Below are 17,665 nucleotides of genomic sequence, written 5' to 3' on the forward strand. Positions count from 1 at the left end.
AAAATTTCTAAGAGGAGTAAGGTGATTATCTTTAAACCAAGCCAGCACTGCTTCTAGTTGCACAGCCACTTGCTTCAGGATTTTCTATAAATCTATTGTCTTATAATGAAGACAACTGTGAAGTTGTTTGATTAGACAAAACATACTCCATAAGTAGTCTTCTAAACCAGAAGACAGAACTTTGTGGAATGAAGCATCCACCTATGTGAATATTTCCACAGTATTTACTGTATTCTGATTTTATTCCATAGCTCTAGGAGAATTTCTTACATGAGTAGACATCCCTGCTGTGTGTTCAGGGCTGTTTTATCCATTTGTCTTTCTGTGTTCCCAACGCATTTTTTCATCTTGTCTTCCAAGCTGAAAGGAGAGCTGATTTGAAGATTTTAAGAACTGGTACTCTGTTGCTTTGGTTTTTGAGTTCCTGGTAAACTCTGTGCTTTTATAACTGATGTATGTTCTATGTTTTGTCTTGCTGTGGGAAAAGGGTGACCTGGGGGTTAAAAGACAGGGTGCATTCCTGATTTTTTAAGCCGCGTACAACAAAATATTTGTGTGAGTTTGGACCAGCACATAGAAAGTGTGTTTTCTGCACAGATCAGTTCTGCCTTCTTTTGCAGAGTGCTGCCATTTGCCAGAAAAGCAAGTATGTTGAATCTGTTCAGACAATACCAAAGAATCATTAATTTCTGACCTTCTACAAACCTAAGCAATGCAAAGGTACAAAATCCCCTGTGTTGAGGTATAGGGAAGGTATTGTGCTCAAATTACATTTGCATTTTGTTTACTGCGTACTTTCAGAATCATATACTGTGAATGAAAACACAAAGCCTGTGTTCATAATGGGTTCATAAGAAGCATGTGAATGAAAAATGAAAAAAATTCTGCTCTGTTGTCTTTGCCTTTTTTTTTTTTTTTTAATTAGGTATTGAATCTTTTTCTGGCCTTGCTACTGAGTTCATTTAGTTCAGACAACCTTGCTGCTACAGAGGATGATAATGAAATGAACAACTTGCAGATTGCTGTTGCAAGAATTCAGAAAGGGATAGATTATGTGAAAAAAAAAGCAGGTGAATGTGTCCGAAAGTCTTGTTTGGGAAAACAAGCTGCTGTAAATCAAAGAACAGCAACAGATCAGTTGAATGATGAGAGAAACCATTGCACTTCCAACTGTACCATCACTGAACTAAGGATAGATACGAATTATGGCAAAAATGAGAATGGAATGGCCACTGTTATAGGTGGCAATGATTATACATCATTCATAAACAACCCAAGTCTTACTGTTACAGTACCAATAGCTGTTGGAGAGTCTGATTTTGAACATCTGAATACAGAAGAATTTAGCAGTGACTCGGATTTGGAGGAAAGCAAGGAGGTAAAATTTAAATATTTTATATTTTGGATGAACGAATTACACCAAATATATTGTTTCAGTGTAATTCTTCCTGCTTAGAAATGCAAAGCAATTGTAACTCAAGATTCTTGGACTGTACTGAGAGTGAATAATCTGAAATGGGAAAGTGGAATTCAAGAGAGTAGGAAATCCTGGTAGAACTGTGTAAGTTTTTGTGAACCCATTTATAAAGATATTTAAAAAGCAAACTTTACCAAATTGTTAGTTGAATAGAAAAACTAGTATATGTGTCTAGAATAAACAGTGTCAGAAGACTGGGTTTTTTTATAATTGTAATGTTTCTGTGAACGACAAATGTAAGTAAACTGCTATTTAAAATTATTAGAGAAGATATTAATAAAGAATATTAATACTCTTTGAGGAAAATTGGCATTATGTTTACTGGATAAACTTAACAGAGGTGCTGACTCAGGCTAATGAGAGCAGTAACAACAGTTTTCATGTTCTGAAGTCAAAATGATGGGGAAAGCCAAGGGAGCAATGTTCATATTATAAGGTGAATGCATCAACTACAAACTCAAGAAAAAAATAGAATTACTGAATGAAAAAGTATTAATTTCTTGCTTGGTTTTGGGAGTTTTGAACCTGTCACTTCTAAAACAACTGCCTGATTTTAAACTGCGTCAGCTCTAGGATTGTAGTCATATTTCAGCAGCTGCAGACTGAGATGAAAAGCAAAATCATTTCGGCAGGATTTTGAAAGACTAAAACTTCAGATTGCGATCTGTGGCTCGAGAGCAGACTGTGTCTGGTATCACCACCTCTGGCACCCGAAGACATGAGGACATAAATAGAATATCATCACTTGTGCAGAAAACTGTACTCCAGTCTGGATTGCTTTGTCTGGATTGTTTTGGTTTTTGGGGGTATTTTTTGTGTGTGGTTGGTTTTTGGGCATTCAGTTGATGAGTCTGAGAGATTTTTGGTTGGTTATGGGCTTTTTAGGTTTTCAGTTGCTTTGTTTTGAACTGGCAATTAATTTGCCAGTATTACTTCCAAAGTTTAGAAAATAAGTTCATTCCAGCAAAGTGTAGTGAAATCAGATTTAGAAAGGTGTAATAAGGTACTCGTTAAGTGTTTCTTTTATTGCAGAGTACAGTGTTCAGTAGTATGACACTTATTTTTGTTATTTCAGTAGCTTGTTTCCTGATGCTTGATTTGTTCCATCTACTTTTTGGAGATTCTGTTGCTGCATATGTTACATTGACCACTCAGTTGAGAAGACCTTACATTACTAAGAGGCTTCCTTAAAGCAAAGCAAACAGTGTTCTTAACCTGTTTAAAACATTAACTGAACTATGTAATGAAGCTATAATGTTTGCTGAATAGCTTCTACAACTTTTACATATTACTAATCTGACTAAAGGTTACTGGATTTCTTAGTGTTTTAATGAAACTTGGTTTTGTGGAAGGAATATTTGATTAATCCAGGAAATTCAGCTTTAAATCTAACACTTGCTTGGAAATTATCCTTCAGGTGAAGATGCCTGGTTCTTGACTATTTTGTATTTTAGAATTTTGTGACAGAATCTATGCCTTCTCACCTCTGATATTCAAGGTGATACATAAGCACTAGCTGTTTATAAGATAAAGTTACCTGGTATCAATTTTGACACACTCAGGTTTGGAAAAGTGGTTGAGAATTGGAAACCACAGGAGTTACATAAACTAACAAAACCCTTCTATTTCATGTACACTTGTTCATAGTCAGTAGGGAAATTGTCTTTCATCTTGTAGATTAGTTCAGGTCTTTCTTTCAGACTTCCCCTTTAAATGGGAGCAGTTTATGCTGGAGTTGTTATATAGCTACCTCATTTAAAGAATCCTTGGGAAGTTATTTCTAAGAAGTGAGATCAGTTTTATCCCAGAAGACAAACTGAGGAAGTTATAGGTTTATTGCTAAGCGTGGGGATTTGTTTTTCATTTCGATGTCTGCTACTATCCATAATGCACCTTAAACTGTTTGAATTTTTTTTTTTAAGTCATCCAGTTAAATAGTTAACAATGCTGGGAAAAACTGCTTATGTAGAAGTTTCCGTGTTTAAGGTGGTCTGATTTACATTTTTTTGCCTGCAGCTTTTTTCTGAAAGAAAAGACCTAGATGTATCTTATTTAGTATCTAGTGAAGACCAGGAATTAACCTTGAAAATGAAATGCAAGGAGAAATAGATTTCTGTTATTTTACATGTCTAGTAATACCATTTAAAGGATACTTAAAGAGTGGGTGTATCTGTATGTCTTCTTAGTTTGGGCCTTTCAATTTTTTTTTTTTTTTTTTTTTTTTTTTTTTTTTTTTTTTTTTTTTTTTTTTTGAGTATTTGAGGGTGGAGGGATTTTTGGTTGTGGTTTGGTTTTTTGTTTGTGGGGTGTTATTTACGTTCAGGCCCAAGTCCAGTATACATCTGTGAGCTTCAGATGTTCTGCTAATCTTACCTCTTCCATTATGTACTTGGATGTGCTTAAAGCTCTAATCCACACCTAAAAATGTTATGTTTTGCAAATGTGTGACATATCTAGAAAACACATATTTTAAGTAAGTAGGAATCCACACTTCTGTTTCCAGTACTCAACCTAAAGGGTACCGTGTTTTAATTTCATTGCGTACCATTCTTCTCACAGGAGTAAAATCAAGCTGGATCAGTCAAGAATGCAGATCTGGTGCTTTTTAACCAGGCAGAGCAACGTGTCAGCATGTTTATACAGGTTACCTAAAGAAATCATACATATATGGGCACTTCTGAGATTGATTGGCCTGCATGCTATTCAGCTACAATACATTTTTCCCCATATGTTGCAATGTAGTGGGAACATACACAGCTGCTCTGTAAGCTGAGTCCCATGACTCACATCACAGCATGACTGAGGGCAACACCAACATGTTCTTCTCTCCTTGTTACATCTTTGGTATTTTCTGTACTATTTCTGTGGCATAACCTGCATGCTTTGTAAGTTTTTATTATTGTTAACTGAATGATTAAGCATCAACACTTTTCAAGATTCAAAGAGGTTAACAACCTATGATTTTATGAAAATTGAAAGGTTGTCCTCACTTGATGTTTTCTGTTCATCTGTTGCACCATGTTTTTAGCTGTCTTGTAATTATGAACATTTTCTGATCACGTTCATCTGACCAATGCCTCTGTAATATTATATGTATAGTTACTTGTATGCTAAAATGTTTTTATCTCTGATATAAATTGTTTTGTGTTTGTTCACTATGTTTTTATAATTCACATTTCAGTTTTCTCATATAAGAGAAGCTAAAATATAGGATGAAAGATACACTCCTAGGAACAATCAAATGTATTTTTTTTTATACATCTACATAGTTATTTTGAATATGGATGTAATGATTTAGTTATTTTCTAGTCACGAAGTTTGTATGTGTCTGCAAGGTTGGAATATAGGGAATCATTTATGTAAGTTTTGTTCTTCGTCATAAAGAATTGTTTCTTTGTGAACTTAATCCAGTTGCTTTATTTTTATAAAGACAGACATAAAATGTAACTTTAATCAAAAATTCTATGCAGCTGTCTAAATAAATCTGGATGGTTTAAAACTATATAAATAAGGATCTTCTAACAAGAAAGAAATATAAAATAGGAAAACTAAGGATAAGGATAAAATTAAGACAATTGTTAAAAAGTCAAAATAGGAACTACTACACTTTCAAACATCTAAATTCAGAAACTCCAGAACCGTAAAACTTACATAGTTTTTTATATAGCTTAATTGTACCAAGCTATGCATTTCTTATTCCTGATGATCTCTTCTGAATAGTTTGACAGTTCTGCTCTTTACCATTTAGGGATCATTGAGGTAATCCTTTTGCAAATACAAATTTTCTTTGTGCTGTTTTGTTGTGGAATCTTGCATTATCTTCCATGTATTCTTTTGTATTATATATTGGAAGTATTTTGATCTCTCTTTTGTGTTCAAGGGGACGGTAAACTGTTCAGAAGAAATGGAAAAATATCTTTCTAAGGATTTTTTGAAGCTATTTTAGAAAAGGCACTTCAATAGGGAAGAGTAGAATGTGGTAATATCCCATCCTAGAGGTCCCAGGTATGAGGGGATCGGTCTTATTTCGTGGATATTACGTGACACTGCTCCTGCCTCAAGCTTCTGCTTTCATGAGTCTGGACAAGTGTAGAGCAGCATGCACACCAGTAAACTGGGAGCTTCCAATCATTTAACTGAAGAATACACAAATTTTTTTCATTTGGATGAAAGACTTTTGTCTTACTTATGCTTCCCTGCCTGATAAGGCAATGCTTTTTTTTAGTAGATGCACATGCCAATTTTTTCTAAGTTATGTAGAGTAGGAGAGGTAGATCTTTTCTATGGAGAATCTTTTGGTTGCTTTGGAAGATTTATCTATAGACATTCTCAGACATAGGCAAGCTTTATCTATAGACATTATTACTTTTATTCTTTCAGAAAAAAGGTGAATAAAATATCCCAATTAAAGTGACTAGCTGTGTTTATGCTGAAGAGTACCATGCTCAGTGATAATTCAAAATTATTATTAAAAAAGAGTGCTTTGTGTCCTTTTTATTGTTTAATTAATAGTTGATGCTAAATGGAAAAATCAGGGTTTTTTTAATTAAAGAAATACTTCCTGCTTAAAATAGATCTGATTAACTCGGCAAATAGCCAGTGGATGGAATATTAAGAGGGGTAATGCAGGTGTTCTAAAGGTTTCTGTTGTGTGTCTGCACAGTAATACTTTTGGATCCTCTTTACTAAGAAGTTCCTGAACATTCTCTTCAAAGTGCTGTTATCAGCAATTGTCTTTCACATTTCACTGTAGTTCTTTACCTCTTCTCCCATGGAAAAAAACTTGATGGTCTTAAATTAAAAAGAAAGAGAGAGAGATCCTTAGTAAATGAAAAGACAAGAATATGTAGCACAGTCATCCTGTGGCTTTTGGCTTTTTAATTACATGAGATAATGTTTCCCTTCTATTCCTTCTCTTAAGAGCTGTATTACGGGTATGTCTGTTCTTTGCTTCAGAGGTTGGGAACGTTCCAGATTTTCCGTTCCTATTTCAGTGCCCAGTAGGTAGCATCACGTGAACAATCTGTGGCTACCTGTTATTAGCTCTTATTATAGAGTTTTCTTTAAAGTTATCATCTGAAACTTTTCATTTTTTATTTTAATGGTGATGCTCAGTAAAGATTGACTTTAATTGCTTCAAGCAATTGTATGTTGCTTCTGTGGGACAATTTGTAGTAGTCACAATACTCATGGAAGTATTTGTACCATGATACCTTGAATCCGTCAGGAAAAAGGTCATAAGCATCAAATTTTGTCCTGATAACAGTACAGGAGAATTTTATACTGAAAAAAACTAATGTATTCAAAATCTGAATAGCATATTACTGCCAACAGTGACAAAGAAAAAAAATATTATATTGAGGGAATTTTCTCAAACAAAACTTATTTAGCTGCAGATTTGCAAATGTCAAAACTGCTTAATAACTTTTGAGTGCATCAGTTGATGCATTCAATCCAGTGCTTAGTTTACATATATTGTGGCCTTCTTACCACTGTTTAGTAAACTGAGCAGCAGCTAAGGGCCCTGGAAGGTGAAGGATGAACATTTCTGTCTTTCCCAGAAGTTCTCTTCCTGGAATGATTCCCCAGATCAGTTAGACTTCTACAAAGACTTCTTTTGTAAATAGCAAAGAAACTCGCTTTCTAATTTTTTAATTATAAAACTCTTCCATGTGTATTGATTTTTACAATCTCTTTTTTAGTTGTTGTTGTTTGATACCTGCATCTTAGTGAAAAGTGGGCCCCTCACATAAAAAACACAACCAATGTTTAATTTAATCTGTAAATCTTCAAGCAGTAGGATTATAGTCTACACCATCTGTAGGAGAAAGAGGAAACCAGGATACCTGGTTTATATCAAAATAGGTCATGGGATCTCTAGTTTTATTTCTAGAGTAAAGAAAATTGCATTTGTAATTAAAAATAAGTTTTAAAAAGCTCTGATCTCTGATTCTGCTACCATTAATTATATGAGATATATAACTTCATGTTCTAAACACATTGATTCTTTTCAGTTCCTTTTGTGTTTGTGGTTGTTCATCTTTTATACTTTCAGTTGAATTCATGTCATCTGTTCAACCGGTGTGCTAAGCTTACAGTTCAAATTACCCAGGATACTTCACATTGATTTTAATTTTTATTAGTAATATGACAAAAAAACTTCTTTACTCTTAAAAATTATATTTTTTAAAACTGATAATTTGACTTGTTTAATTAAATATTTCAGTTTGCTCACCACCACTGCAACATTTTGCAATATATAAGCTATGTCCTGGAATGATGAAAGCAGCATAATAGAATTGTGGAGGGTATAGAGTGCTAGCCCTGGGTTCAGTAGAAGTAATGATAGGAGAAGTTGTTTGCTGTGAATATTGCTATTTTGAAATTATGTTACTAAAAAAGAAAAGACATGTTTACAGTAAACATGAGTAATATGGGGGTTCTATTCCAGGTAATCAGTTTGTAAAGTAATAGCAAAATAGGCAATATAGAAAAACCATTTTTAATAAAAATTAGTGCAGGTACTGGGTTACTTATTATTATCATATTGTCTGTCTTCTTTCACAAAAAAAAATTGTTAATTTCAAAAATAATTTTGTCCTTTCACGTTTCACAATTGAGGTGTAAAAACAACTTGATCGGATAGTAACTTGCCTGCAAATATCTCTTAATCATAAAAATCTAACTAAATTAGCAAAAGTGGTGTTGATTTGACAAAACAAAGGTTGTTTTATAAAGCGTGCTTACATCATTCCCTACAGACATTTACTTGTGTGACTTCATTACTGATGTTATATACTTCTTGATAATAACATTGTAAAATGTCAGAGAATGCTGTGACCAGAACTACTCTAATTTAGTTTGGTACTCATACTTAAATTAAGTGTACAGGACACCACATCTTCCCTTAAAATCTCCAGATCTCCGCAATACACAGGCAGATTACAAACCAATAAATTAAGGCTTATTCTTGTAATGGTTGGGGGGTTTTGTGTATGTATATGTTTGGTTTTATGTTTGGGGGTCTTTTTAATAATGTGACTTATGTCATGTCAATTCTTAAAAAAAACCCAACAAAAATTATTTCTGGGTGTTGACTGTACAGGTATGTGTACCAGAGTAATGGGTAGTTTCAGAATGCACAATGTACTACATATGTGCATTGGCAAAAGAGAATGCAAATTAATGCCAGTTGAAATGTATAAGAAAGTGATAGTAGAAAGCAAAGCAAATAGAATATGTATCAGCAAATCAACTAAGTAACAGTTACCTTTAAAGAATAACATATTTAGACTAGAAATTCTGAAATTCCATGAAAGATTCCATTATATGCCTTGCAATCTCTAGATAGAAAGTGGATGATTTATGCACATTTCAACAGCATTGACTGCTACATGTGGGTGTTTTTTTGTATTTCTGGTGAAAAATATTATTCTTCTTATTACTGGCACATGGTGTTGCATGCTTAGTTTATTATACTTCTAAAAATGTAATATTAATAAAGTAAAAATATTATTGAATTTTACTTTCAGAAGTTAGATTTTTCCAGCTCATCAGAAGGAAGTACAGTTAATTTAGCTGTCTTTGGAGAAGAAAAAAGTGAATCTGAACCAGAAAAAGGATCAGAACTACAGGCATGCTTTACAGAAGGTATGGAAATAAAATTTGGGGCTAGCAATTATGTTTTGCTTGTTTGCAACAAACATTGGCAGTTCAAGGAAGCTTTTGCTACAGCGGTCCTGGATCCTATTTCGTCAAGTCTTAGGGTATGATTAATTTTGTCTGTTGTAGATAGCAATACTGATGTCTATGAAGTACTACTTGTTAGTGCAAAGTTCAGTATGTGTGTTTGTGATAATTTATAATATTTTAAAATAACCACTAGGCACAATTCTATAAACTTATTCTCAGCAGTCAGATATTCTGTTGATTTAAATTACTTTGTTGGTAGTGAAATCTGCAAGATTAAACCCTAGACCAGGCTCACTCCGCTGAGAAATTTAAAATGGAATCATGTGATTAATCATGGTCACTTCCTAGTGCTAGAAAGCAATCCAGTGGTTGATTCAGATCTTGGAAAGTTTGACTCAAAAATAAACTTATTTTGTTGACATTGCCCCATTAATGGGGGAAGAGGGTGTATAAGTATACTGCGGATTGAAATAGGTGAATGAGAGCCTATGTATCTATTTATGTAAAGAAGTCTTAACAGCAAACTTGCATGTCCATAAAAGTTTTGATTTTAGTTCTGTATAGCTATATCTTCTAGGGGACTACTGAAATTTACTACGTAGGAAAGAATTTCTAGGTTTTTTGGTATTACAGATTTTGATTTCCTTTAAAATCATGAGTAAAATCACTCAAAATATGTTCCAGGATTAACTCTCCTATCCTGTCCATGCTTTTTGGTTTGCTGTTTTGAAAACACCTTTGATTTAGGTTAGAACCTTTGTCCTTTGAAGTATTATTTTACTGATCTTTAAAAAACCAAAATCATTTTGCACTGTGGAACTGTATTGACTATATCAAGTTCTTAATTTAAAAAATCAAACAAACAAACATTTCTCAAATAATTTGACATTATATTACAATTTTTCCTTATCCATGTGTTATGTGAATGTCTATTAGTTCTTGGACATAAGATTAATTTTTTCATAATGTAAGCATTTTGAGTAGTTGAGTAGTTCATGTTCTTTACAGTGGTAGCTGTTTTATCTGAGATGATGAAATGTAGCGTAAGTTATTTGTAACATATGAACTTAATGACACTCACAGGAAAACCATAATGCCTTTGGGACCCATTAAAGTCATGTCAACGTGGTTATGTTTCTATGTGATCAATAATTTTTAATGAATTAAGGAGGCTACTCTTGGCTAGGCAGATACTGAGGTTCTTTGAAAACAATGCCTTGAGGCCCCATGATAAAGTAGGGACCTCTCCAATATGAGGCAAAATTCTGTGGACAGTTGCCACAAATCTGCATACTATTGGTAAAGCTCTCATAATCTCCTGTTAAAACTTTTATTTCTGTAAAGAGGTATCCTTAGTCAGCCCTTGGAGCATTGGTTGTTCCTCAGTATAATAAATAAAAATAGTATTTATATCTGATTTGTTTGAACCTTATCTAAAAGGCAAAAGTTCTTTTAAAAGAAGAAGCTTCTGTATTCTTGAACAAGTTCATGTGAAAGGTGCTATGTATGCTCCTTGTTTCTACTCCCTGACAATTTGCATGTTCTTTAATTATCTGTATAGAAACTGAATAATATATATTTTTAAATGTTTGTAAATGAAAATGAGCTCTATTAGATGACTGTCCTTTACTATAAGCTTGATTTAGCATCGGAGTAGAGAAAAAATTATGTACACTTAAATTTTCCTACATCCAGAGTATAAAATTAAAAAGATAAGTAGCTTGAACTTTGTGAGATAGGAGTTAGCTAAGAATGATTTGATTTCTCAGGATAGTGAAAATGCTACCATATAACAGTTTCTTATTTTTGTGCTATTAGGTTGTGTACAGAAGTTTAAATGCTGTAAAGGCAGTAGGGAGAGCACAAAAGGAAGAATCTGGTGGAACCTTCGAAAAACCTGTTACAAGATAGTAGAGCACAACTGGTTTGAATCATTTATTGTCTTCATGATTCTTCTCAGCAGTGGTGCTCTGGTAAGTAGAGCTTGCACCCATAGAAACAATACCTATAAAAATGTTTTATCAAAATTAGTATTGTAACACATACGTGTTCATTAAGAAAAAAGTACGAAGTTTTCTTAAAAGAGAACTTGGAACTAAATTCCCAGAATATTTTGGGTATTACATTTAATTTACATTACATTAAAATTTTGCAGGTGAACTTTTGATGATTACAAGGTGATGTGTGTATTTATGAAAAGGATTACACTAAAAATCTTGTTTAAAAATTATAAAAATAATGAAAAAAGAAATGTATGCATAAAACAATTATTCTACTTCAAATGAAAATTGTCCCCAAAAACAGACACTGAATTCATCATGTTCTTAGTTAATTTTTTTGCTACAGTTTTAGTTTCATTATTTCTGGACTGTTACATAGGAATTCCTGAATTTCTTTATACTATTCTTACTGACATTTAGTGCTTCACATAGCTTGGGATCATTTTGGTTGCTCATTGACAAAGGATTTTCTATATGTTTCTTGGTCTCTGCTCCAGCACCTAAAGCACCACCTACTTTGCTTCCTTCTTCTCTGACCTTGGTGTTTGGAGGGTACTTTTTCTCACTTTTTTCCTTCAGTCCTCATACTGCCATGCAGTGTTTTGCCCTTTCCTAAATATGTTTTCCCGGAGGCACCACCAGCTTGATTATTGTGCGCAGCTGTTTCCTGTGTTGGATTGATGGTGGAGCTGGCACAAAGCAGCCCCCTGGTCTCTTCTCACAGTGGCCACACCTACAGCCTCCCACTGCTAAAACCTTGCTGTCAGCACCTAAGACTGAAATTAACTAAAGAGCATCGACATAGTATTTGGTCTCTTTTGTTAATTGAAGTTAATGTAATAATGAGACTGCCTTCTGACTGAACCTGGCTGGGCTTTTCAGGGTGAAAAATTCTAATTCTGTGTTGACTATTACTGAAATTTCTAAAAACCTTTTTGGCAACCTCAGATGTTATATTGTAATTCTGTTTTTGGATAATGATAAAATCTAAAAGGCAGACAGAATGTAATTGTAATTTCTGTTATTTTGTTTTTCAAGGTAAAACATTTAAAGTTGAAAGTGATTTTACTTTGCTGTTTTCATGTAGTTCTGGCTTAATTTGTAATTTGCAAAGACTTTTCAATATCTGACTTGTATGTAACCCATTCTTCACAGGCTTTTGAAGATATACATATTGAACAGCACAAGACTATAAAAATTCTGCTGGACTATGCTGATAAAATCTTTACTTATGTCTTTATTCTGGAAATGGTGCTAAAATGGGTGGCCTATGGTTTTCAGACTTACTTCACTAATGCTTGGTGCTGGCTGGACTTCCTGATTGTTGATGTAGGTACTATGCTTTCTAAGTAGTCAGTTTCTGGTTTTAGGCCAGTCATTTTATGTAACTTCAGTCTGGTAGAGATATATGCAGTGAATAATAGCAATCTGGCTTAAAGGAACAGAAAATTACATACTGGTGAATAAGATCCTACTGCAATTATCCAGTGTGTAACTAAATCTGCTTTGTGCTGTCATTGACACCATGTGCTCTGTGTTTTACTGTGTGGGGTCCCAGCTGGTGAGGGAACACTATTTACTGATTTAACTTCAATTTGCTGGATATGGTGACAGAGAACAAGGAGGAAGCAGACACAAGAAAGGAGAGGGAAGTTTAAGTGAGCACATGGGGTAGGGCGGTTGATCCTGGGCTTAATGAGGCACTGACAAAGAACTGCAGGGGAGAATTGTTTTTCAGCAAAAACATTAAAAACTAGGGCTGAAATTGCACTCCAAAGAAATTAAATTAGTGACATCTCATGATATGTTTGTTTGAAGGAGTTCTTTCTTTTTGCGAAGGTGTTGGAGTAGAAATTCAACAAATGCACAAAACAAACTCTATTAATTGGATGGTATCTGGGATCTACGACAGAAGTTTTGTCCCCTACCAGTAGAATTGAAACTTACCTAATGCTCTTTTCCAAGCAGATTTTTTGGAGGGAAAGGCACAAGTGGTGTTTGTTATTTGTCCTCCCCATATAACTGTGCCTCTCTTTTTAGTGAATCCCCATTCTGAGCAGATGGATTCAGTGACGTGAGATAACGTGATATGTTTTTTCTGGGATATGGAGTTTCCTGCTTTTTACTTTCATGGCCACTCCATTTCTTCTGTTGTGAACTCCCGGTTTATACTTACACCAAGTATAAAATTAACATATTCCCAGAACAGATGTACTGTAATAAACTTTGCAAGTATAAGGGTCCTCCCCTAAGATTAATTTTTCCAAAACAAGATACCCTCAGCACACGAAAGGAAAAAGTTAAGACTGTGTTTGAGTAAGGCTGAATATATTTGCTTCCTTTATGAATGCTACAGTATTCTGATTTTTCTTTATTGTAACTTAAGAGTTAAATGAAAAATTTTGACAATTTTATAACTAATAGGAAATCAGCAGCAATCATCTAGACAGATTCTGTCACCTTTGCATCAAATTGTTGATGCCATGTTTTAGAATCTTTTCATGTTTTGAATCCCTGACAGTATGTTTCCAGAACCTTGTGATACCTAAATTTGGGAATTTTTTCCCATTACAGTGGTCATTGGTAAAAACAAATAAATAAATAAATGCATTACTATTTAAGGAGTATTCAGAATGAGTGTCTCTGTACAAGCCTGTATTGGGAAAGGTTGATCTTGAGTTGAGTTTTAAGATCAATTACTCTTATTAGGCATACCATTTACCCATATGGATAGGTATGGGCTCTTCATTTTTTTGGTGATTTCAGTGCTTTCATGTAGCCATCTTAAACTTTTGTTTAGAGTGTCTGCATTTAGTGACCCTGTAGTAGCAGATTATATAACAATTTATGTTGGAGGGCACCTTCGGAGGTTTTCAATTGGCTCTAACCTCAAGATTAGATTAGACTGCTCAGGCTGATACTCTGTTTTGAATGGGGAATGCCTTACTTAGCAATCCATTGCCAGTGTTTGACCTCATGTATTGTAAACCCACTCCTCATCACCCCTGAGGTTGTGGTGGCCTGCTTAGCTTTTTCTGACATTATTGCCAGACTTACTTGTTACTGTTTTCACCTACTAACAGGGATTTTAATTCTCTTCCTGTTGCCATTTTACGTTCTGGTTTAGCATACGGTTGCTGCCCTCAACTGCTTGGATCAGTCTTTGTTTTATCTTTCTATCCTATATCTTTATCCAGCTAAACATTGAACAATTTGCCATACCAGTACCAGTCAAATTATCGTAGTCTGGCAACATTTTACAGAATCTTTTTAGGCAAACTCTTCTGTATCTATCAGCCTAAACTCTTCAGTTCTTCCCTGCTTGGGAAAGAATTTGGTAGACAAACAAAAGTAGACAAACAAATTCTTACCCTTTGTGATGTCTGCAATGATTTTAGAAACGGATAATTACCCTGAAACAAATAAAAATGCTCGTTTTGTTCAGCTTTCCATGTGCAAGTACAAATGGTATCACAGAAAAGAACAAAGATGGGATTGTATAGTATTTGGCAGCTTGCTTGAGCTACCCTTAGAGTAAAGAAATCTGCAGAAGACTTCCTCATGTGTAAACAAAACAGGAGAGAGCCATCTGGAGTGGGAGACTCAGTGAGGACACGAGTCATTGACTTTCACCAGAAAACAACAGGAAAATCAGCTTTTGAGCTGTTAATCCAGCTGTACTGAAAGTTTCAAAAAATATTGTGGATTAAACCCTTTCTTCCACAAAAGTAATAATGTTGAAAGAGGAAATATCAAGGCACATTAATAGTATAAAATACAAACAATTTTATAAATCCAAAGTAAGATGTTTCCAGCTTATGATAACAATGTGCTTTTCTGCAATTACCCTATTTGGTAGTTACAAGAACAGAAAGTTGAAATGAAGCTGATATTGGGATTCTGTCTCACGTGCATCATTAAAGGGTGTTTTGTAATATATCCCCTTCCTTTTTTGCAATACACCTTTGAATTTTCTAATTTTCTAATGTTATATTTAGCAATTTTATATGTAGAAGTCAGTTTATATTTGGTATCACAAGTTGTCCAAACCAGAATCAAACACGGAAGAAGAGGAAATTATTTATTTATTTTTTAAATAAAAATGCACATACACACATATCCACAATTAATATTATAGATTAAGGTATGTTTTTGTTTAAATTGTTCTGAAATTTACATGCAATATTAGACTGATTCCTTTTCCTTTTCTTTTTCTTCTTTTTTTTTATTTTAATTTTTTCACTGAAAGATTAGGGACCTTGTGAAATTTTTTCCCAATATCCAGATAAAAATTTTACCTCTCAAGGCATTTCTATTTTGAAGCTACTTGAAAAAGAAAATTTCTTTTTTTTTGTTTTGTTTCCTCTAGGTCTCGTTGGTTAGCTTAGTAGCTAATGCCCTTGGTTTCTCAGAACTTGGTGCAATTAAATCCCTCCGAACGTTGAGAGCTTTGAGACCTCTAAGAGCTTTGTCACGTTTTGAAGGCATGAGGGTAAGGAAAAAAAAAAAGAAATAATTTGTAAAACAAATCCTTAAAAATATGCCAAATTATAAAATCATGGAAGAACATTAATTGCATGTCTGTTTGCAAGGCCAACAGTAGCATGTTTGATTCTATCATATGCATTACTCCTTTTCTATTTGCATTACTTCAGCGTAATGTAATGTTTTACATTAAACCATTTTCTAGGTCTAAAAAAACCAAATCCTTGTGTTGTTTTTTAATTTTTTTTCTGTGTTTATTGACTAGGTGGTTGTGAATGCTCTTACTGGAGCAATCCCATCCATTATGAACGTACTTCTGGTTTGTCTTACATTCTGGCTAATTTTCAGCATTATGGGAGTGAATTTGTTTGCTGGCAAGTTCTATTACTGTGTTAACACCACAAATAATGAGAGGTTCACACCACAGGAAGTCAGTAATAAAAGTATGTGTGAAAATATGAACAGGACTTCTGGAGACGTTCGGTGGAAAAATGTGAAAGTAAACTTTGATAATGTTGCAGTCGGTTATCTTTCTCTGCTTCAAGTGGTAAGTGCATAAGTTTTCCAGCTTTAATTTTCGTTGCAGTATCATTTAATTCCATAATTTTCAATGTTATTTTAAAATAAATAAATGGATATGGATTTGACTTTATAATTTTGTTCTATGCAGCAAATTAATGTTGCTTATGGTAAAAATGTGATACATTCTTTGGCCATTTTGGAAGAGGAGGACTATCTAATATTTACTTGATGGATATAAAGTTGCTTGGCACCCAACTGCTAGTAACTTTTCAAGTTCTACAGAAATACAGTATGTAGTTAAAATATGTGGTTAAACACTGCAGCTAGGTTTCATTTTCTTTTATTTGCTTTATCTGTTAAGGCATACTAATATTTTTACCATGGTTGTCATAGATATGTTCTAGGACTTATCTGATCTTCAAACAAGAGGAGAGTGAACTATTGATTTAGATAAATTAAATTACTTTTTCCTCTCTCTTCTTTCCCTATTTTATTAGTAGTAGTCCCACTCCAGTTACTGTCTATTATTTCCAAGTGAGTTTTTTTGAGGAAGTTTTTAGCTTGCTTTTAACCTCTTAAAGATTAACGGTTGCAGAATTTACTAGTGCTAGATTTCTGGGCATGAGCCTTTTTTAGAGGCAGTATCTGTAAATTGCCAAACGTATATTCATGATCAAGTTCATTTGACAAACTGCTTCTGGGAAATTATTTGTACTCATAAGCAATTGGTAATTATTATGTCTTTAAAAATTTCCAACTGGTAGTGTTTAGTAATTATTATTGTGCTAGTGGGCTACCATCTGATTGCTTCGGGGCGCAACAGTAGCTATTGCTAAACAGCACTAGGCAATTGCATAAATTACCAGCTTAGAGAGGGGCACTGCTTTTAGCAGTTGAATCATATCTTGCATGTACAGTTTGCCTATGTAATGATTACAGTAAACATCATTCACACCTTTCTTGCCCTCAATATTGTAGCTCACCAGAGAAAGTTTGATGGAGGCCCACTAGTGGGATAAGGAATTGGTTGGATGGCTGTGTCAAAAGACTTATATTCAGCAGCTTAGTGTCCAAGAGGAAACCAGTACCACGTGGCGTCTTTCAAGGATTTGTTCTAGGACCAGTACTATCTAATAGCTCCATCAATGACATTGATAATGGAATTCAGTACACCCTCAGCAGTTTGCAGATGACACCAAGCTGAGTTTTTTGATAGGCTTAGAGGGAATGCCATCCTGAGTGACCTCAGCTGCCTGAAGGTTGAACCCCATGAACCTAAAGGAGATCAACAAGGCCACATGCAAGGTCTTGTACCTGGTTCAGGGCAATCCCCAGTATCAGTGCAGACTGGAAAATGAATGGATTGAGTTCAGCCCCACAGAGGTGCTCTTGGGGAAAAAACTTTGACGTGAGCTGGCAATGTGTGCTTGCATATGATTGCAAAGGATTTGATTGCCAAGTCAGTCATATCCTGGGCTAGCCAAAAGGA

General features: G+C 34.3%; 1 protein-coding gene across 5 annotated transcripts in view; it reads left to right on the plus strand.

The window, feature by feature from the left end:
- LOC309574968 (sodium channel protein type 2 subunit alpha-like) overlaps nt 1-17,665 on the plus strand; it is a gene marked incomplete at both ends in the record, with an annotated part of 46,102 nt that overhangs the window by 21,032 nt on the left and 7,405 nt on the right. For all 5 annotated transcript variants that reach the window (XM_082285028.1, XM_082285027.1, XM_082285026.1 and 2 more), the window contains 6 exons: nt 926-1,378; nt 9,010-9,127; nt 10,988-11,142; nt 12,325-12,498; nt 15,539-15,661; nt 15,920-16,201. In XM_082285028.1, coding sequence (XP_082141154.1) covers nt 926-1,378; nt 9,010-9,127; nt 10,988-11,142; nt 12,325-12,498; nt 15,539-15,661; nt 15,920-16,201 — 1,305 coding nt within the window. The remainder of the gene's footprint in view (nt 1-925; nt 1,379-9,009; nt 9,128-10,987; nt 11,143-12,324; nt 12,499-15,538; nt 15,662-15,919; nt 16,202-17,665) is intronic.

The sequence above is a fragment of the Coloeus monedula genome, assembly GCF_965178545.1.
Source record: "Coloeus monedula genome assembly, chromosome: 7".
In the NCBI taxonomy this organism is placed as follows: Eukaryota; Metazoa; Chordata; class Aves; order Passeriformes; family Corvidae; genus Coloeus; species Coloeus monedula.